Here is a 6,000-nt window from a genome sequence, read left to right as displayed (position 1 = left end):
AGTTGTAGTTTTAAACATTATATTACAACCTTCCCTCCCCAAATGCATTTGATAGGAGATTGAAAACCTTTGATAGTGAAAGGATTGCAATAACAGGATGACATTTAGGGGGGAATGGGGGAAGCACAATTAATTGATGTACCGAAAGAGACTTTTGTGGACCTACTTCTGAAAACAAAAATTGTCTCATTGCGGGAAACAGAGATCGCAAGAGCCTCTTGATAAGAACCTGGCAGAACATCTCTGCAATTATGCCTTTGCAACTCGGAGATAAACAGCGGCGAACAGTACAAGCCATCCCCCTTTGGCGAGCTGAAGCTTAAGCCAAAGAACCCACCCACAAGCCAGAGCTTCTAGCCAATCCACCACGCCTAGGGCGCGCGCTGACGTCGATGGCGTGCTGACGCAGCGAGTAGTTCCTGTGGGGTCTGCGACGGAGTGTATTGTTGATGGCTTTAGGGTCCGAGCTGTTTTGCTGCAGTTAGCGGTGGAGAGGCAGGAGTCATGGCCTTGCCGGGTATGGCGGAGCTAGAAGAGCGCAATGAGCGGCTGCGGGAGCAGCGGACGACCCGTAGCCTGGCGGAGGTTCTGTGCGCCGGGGGCTCGCTGGCACTTCCTTGGGACCGTTTCTCCGCCTGGCTGCACTGTATCTGTGTGGTGGGGTTTGACCTGGAGCTGGGTCAGGCGGTGGAGGTGAGGACCTCTCTGAATCCTTATTCTTACATGGACAGGCCCGGCTTGCCTGACGCCGCGCAGCCAGGGCTCCTGTGCTGTGTGATGAAGATGCCGGAGTTTCCAATGTAGTCTGTGTGCGATGGATGTGCAGATGTGGAGACTGAGAGACTAACTAGGGTTTGCATTTAATAGTCTAGAGTTTAAAAAAAAATTCTCAGATGAAAAATCTGTGCTGCCTAGAAAACATGGTTTATTGCGCTGATTTGCATGTCCAAATATCCCATTGTTATACCAAACTGTGTACTTTGCTTACCGTTTCGTTTTATTCTCACTAAAGTATTTTGCACAGAAATGAAGGTTAACAAATTAAAACTATATCTATATAGTGATACCTTTTTATTTTTATTGGATTAACAGTACATTTCTTTACTAACTTTAGAGAGCACTCGGCAGCCAAACTAAAGTATTTTGGTAAAGTTTTCTTTCTAAAATATTTTAGTTTAGATGATACAAAATACTAGACTACGTTGATTTTAGGTTTATTGATCGGGTAAGCAGTTGACTAGTTGGTATCATGCCAATATACCGAACTCTACAGGACAGTCTATATCAGGGAAAGGTAACGCCAGTCCTCTAGTGCCACAAACAGGTTTTGTTTTCAGGATATTTGCAGTGAATATGCATGAGAGAGATTTGATTGCAATGGAGACAATGCATGTAAAATGTTTGTGGCACTGAAGGACCAGAGTTGCCTACCCCTGATCTCTATCATAGAGAGAAAACATGCTATTTGTGTTGCTATACTTTAGGGCTTGACAGCTCATAAATAGACACATTCAACTTGTAAAGTTGAATTTTTTGCTTTACTAGAAAGAATTCACAGATGAACAATTGTAGTTTTTCCAGTTTGTGAACAATCAGTCTTAGATTTTTGGAGCTGCTGGCTGACTTTGCTATTAATATAGAACATAGTTGTGGTGTTATGCCATTGGTGAATGCAGGTGTGTTCTGTAGTGAGATGAATAGGTGAAAAACTAGGACTGAACTTATCCTTTTTAGCACTTTTCAACTGTAGACTGGAAAGTGCAAATGTGGTTAAATATGTTTCCACTGATATGGTGATATGCTTGCCAATGAACCAGCCGGGGTGAAATTTTGGTAACCCTATTGAAAATTCTTGTTCTGATAAGGGAGAGAGTTTTTAAGGGGGTACTGTTGAAAAGTGCTCCAAATCCAGATATACGGTATGCATATTTTTTTTTCTTTTGCTTTACTAACCTCACCAGTTCTGTCAGAACTGGTCTTCTTATTATCTTGCCTCTCTATGGTATCCGTAAGTTCTGCAATCCCTTCTTAAAGGTCTTTCCATGTTAGTGTTGCTTTTGTTTTGTTGCCTCTTTTCCATATCTTTTTGTAGTGTGATGATCATGATATGGAAATTTGCTTAAACATTTGGTGTCTTTGATGTGAGTTACAGTAAAGCCATGGGCATTCTGTATGGAGACCAGAACAATATTAAATAATCTCTGTGAGGTTTCTGTATGTTAGATGTACTTTATCAAGTACAATAGGTGAAAATGAAAGACTAAAGTACCTCTATTTACCAATAATATTAACCCAAAACAAAAATTTAATGACCTCATACCAGGCTTGATGGTGCAGATTCTGCACAGTCATTTGCCATTGTGTGTGGGATAGCATGTATTGGTTGCTTTCACCACACTATGTTTAATCATCGGTCATTTAAGTTTTTTTTATGCTCATCATATCTAAAATATAGGTGATTTGTAATATATGCACCATTTATGTGAATAAAGTCATTTTGTGAACTTATCGGATTGTCCCTTTTTCATTGCATTATTTTGCATTGTTTTCCAGCTACTTAGCTTTATCATGGAGAAACACTTTTTTGACCCAGTGTCTAGAGGTATTGACAAGCTGCCCGACACGGTCCGTGTTTCGGCTGAACTCCTTCCTCATGGGGACATGATTGACTAAGTTCAGCGTCTCTTAACACTGTCATCCAGTAATGTGTTTCTTCCACCGTCATCCGGTAGTGTGCTCTATTATTGGTAAATAGAGGTACTTTAGTCTTTCATTTTCACGACAAATACCTCGCTTAGAATTTTGTGAGAAGAGCATTTACGAGCTTTATCAAGTACAATCATGAGTTGAAATATGCAGTTGAAGCAGTTTCCTGCTGCTTCTCAGATTTTTAGTCCAAGCTTCAGTGCAGTATCCTGCAACAACAGAAGTAGTGACAGGCAAAAATCAGTCAAGATAACTGGAAAACTTGTGATTTTTGGATTACTGTCCTGTTTTCACTTCTTAAAATATAAAAAATAGAATCTGGGAATATTATTACACATTTACAAACTCCTGGATCATTTAAGTCTGAATTTAAATGATCCATTTGTAAATATTTGTGGCATGGAGGGCATATAATGTTGAATATTTAACAGCATTAGACCATGAGTAGCCAGCTCTTGTCCTGGAAAGCCACAAACAGGTCTTTTTTTTTTTTTTTCAGGATATCCGAAAAGAACATACATGAGATAAATTTGCATGCATATCTGTTTGTGACTCGGGGACTGGAGTTGATCACCCCTGTATTAGACTGTCACACACATACCAATTAAAGGCTTAGTAACTGACCAATAACACTAGTGTAAGAGCCTGTCAAAATTTATGGGGAGGGGGGGCATGCAGTGTCAGTCTCCTGATCTCCCCCAGCTTTGAAAACTCACCATATCTGTCACAGATTGTGTGTTTGCTTTTCACAGTGGCTAAAAGTACGGTATATGTACTGTACATATTTTTATCTGCACAGATGCCAGTGTTCTGAATCACATTTTACACCTGTACCTATTTATGTTTATTTAAAAATATCTGATTTCCGTGCCCTCCAGTGTTTGGGGCGGGGTACTTCAAAAATGCCTAGTTTAAAATAGATATACTGCATCCAAATACAAAACATAAAGAGCTGCTATAGAAACCCAAAGAGTTTTAAAAAGCCTTAAAACATATTTATTTAAGCAGGCTTTTCAAAGTTTAGCACTCAGATCTTATTTGATGATTAAATATATTGACCGTTCTTTTAAGTATTTTGCAGTCTGATATCCGCAAGATCTGTAATAATGCAGATTACAAGATGAATAAAGTTCCATAGAACTGGCCCAGCTGTAGAAAATGCCTTTTTGCGTGTAGTTGCCATCCATGCAAATCTGGAGGATGGAACATCTAGAAGGTTTTGTGCAGAAAATTACCATCTTGGTGTCCATGGGGAAAATCCTTTTAATTCTGGATCTTCTTCATAAAGGCATAAATTTGGGTAAAAAATGAGAAGACACCTTAAGAACACAAAATCAATCATCAAATCTCCCAAAAAATGCAGTGCACATGTTTTTTGGAGTACATAAAGTGACCAACATACAAATGTAGCAAATTTTATATCTAGATATAGATCTATTAGTAATTGCTTCATATATGGAATACATTGCAGTCATTGTTGCCCACAAATGATGAGGTAAAATTCCCTCAGGTCCTCAACATGAAATCTAAAGTGATGATACATCTGGAGCATAAAACTGCAGTCACCATTAAGGGAGTAAAGGCATTTACAAACCACTCATGAAGCTTTGCTTATTGTTACATACAAGCCTCTTTTTTTTTTTATTAAGAATTTTAACATTTGTAATATGCTTAACTGATAGGACACTTTAATAAATGCCATAATTTTGTTAGAACAGTTTTCATAAATTTGTATATACATATCCTTCAACCACCCCTGTGCTCCAACAATATGCTAAGGTGTCTCAGGATTCCTTAGGGAAGGAGGGAAAGCGCCACCTAGACTAAACATTGACACTACTTTTTGCATTAACAGGATTGACCACAGTAGTAGCCACTACATTCCCCTCTCACTTCCCTCCCTAGCACTCAAAACAACAAGCATCAACCAGGAGATTTGGACTCCAGTGGAAATGCTGTTTTTAGCTATATGGTTGGTTGGTTTTTTTTTTTCTTCAAGGGTAAATATATTTTTGTCTTCAATAATTACATCATGCATATACTTCTATCTGCATTATAACTAAAGGTAAAACAGAAGTGAAATGTGCAGACAATTTTCAAACTGCATTGGGACCGAGTTCGAAGATACATTATATACAGGCTTTGCACTAATTCTGAAAGTGGAAGTACCTTCATACTTTCACTCTGAAAGGTGCCCTGGGCACTTGAGTGATTGCACCTACTTTTTACGTGGTTGGATTTTCTTCAGAAAAACCTGCCTCCGGCATCGCCTCTCCCATCTGCAACCAGCGTTCATATTTTTAACTATATTGAAGGAGGGCAGTTCTCTGACAACCAGTTTATACGGTAAATTGCTATTTATCAAAATTGCCTTCCTAGAGTAGCCTTGAAATGTTTCAGTGTAGAATTGACTGTAATTTTTTGCAATTTATTTTCATATGCTACAAAACTACACAAATGCTTACTCTTGAGAACAGTCTGTTTCATGGGTTAATTATATTCTAACTGATAACTAAATGAAACATTAAACAGAAATACTTTGATTGCTTATTCATTAGGAGAACTTTGCTACCAATTGTGGCAACTACTGAATCTGTGGAAAGCTGATCTTGAATGTTTAGCAAACTAAGCATTCCAGTGATGTGGTATGTGTTTACATTTATTGATGAGCTATACCACAGGTTGTGCTTCAAGTGTCTGAATATGTCAGTAAGGTTGCCAGTCTTGATTTTGCTCCGTTGCATGCATGGAAGTATAGTTGGTTTTCTTAGGATTTCCCCATTGATTTCCCTAACTGTAAATAAGTGTTTGCAGAGGAGCAAGTCCAGGACTGGCTAAGCCACACTGTTTGACCCAGGATGAGGTGACAATTCTATGCATTAGTAATCTGTTATGTAAATGCTTTGTGAGATCATAAGAACATGAATTTGCCATACTGGGTCAGACCAAGGGTCCATCAAACCCAGCATCCTGTTTCCAACAGTGGCCAATCCAGGCTACAAGTACCTTGCATGTACCCAAACACTAAGTAGATCCCATGCTACTGATGCCAGTAATAGCAGTGGCTATTAAGTCAACTTGATTAATAGCAGGTAATGGACTTCTCCAAGAACTTATCCAATCCTTTTTTAAACCCAGCTACACTAACTGCACTAACCACATCCTCTGGCAACAAATTCCAGAGTTTAATTGTGCGTTGAGTGAAAAAGAATTTTCTCCGATTAGTTTTAAATGTGCTGCTTGTTAACTTCATGGAGTGCCCCCTAGTCCTTCTAATATCCAAAAGAGTAAATA

General features: G+C 38.9%; 1 protein-coding gene across 2 annotated transcripts in view; it reads left to right on the top strand.

Annotated features, from left to right (window-relative positions):
* The first annotated feature begins 306 nt into the window (after positions 1-306).
* The window catches only part of DENND6A (DENN domain containing 6A), a 138,989-nt gene continuing 133,295 nt past the window's right edge, over positions 307-6,000 (top strand). For both annotated transcript variants that reach the window (XM_029600934.1, XM_029600933.1), the window contains exon 1: positions 307-693. In XM_029600934.1, the coding sequence (XP_029456794.1) occupies positions 505-693 (189 nt within the window). In that variant the 5' untranslated portion in view covers positions 307-504. The remainder of the gene's footprint in view (positions 694-6,000) is intronic.

The sequence above is a fragment of the Rhinatrema bivittatum genome, chromosome 4, assembly GCF_901001135.1.
Source record: "Rhinatrema bivittatum chromosome 4, aRhiBiv1.1, whole genome shotgun sequence".
Lineage (NCBI taxonomy): Eukaryota > Metazoa > Chordata > Amphibia > Gymnophiona > Rhinatrematidae > Rhinatrema > Rhinatrema bivittatum.
Note: the sequence above shows the minus strand (reverse complement) of the source record. Positions and strands in the feature narration are given on the sequence as shown.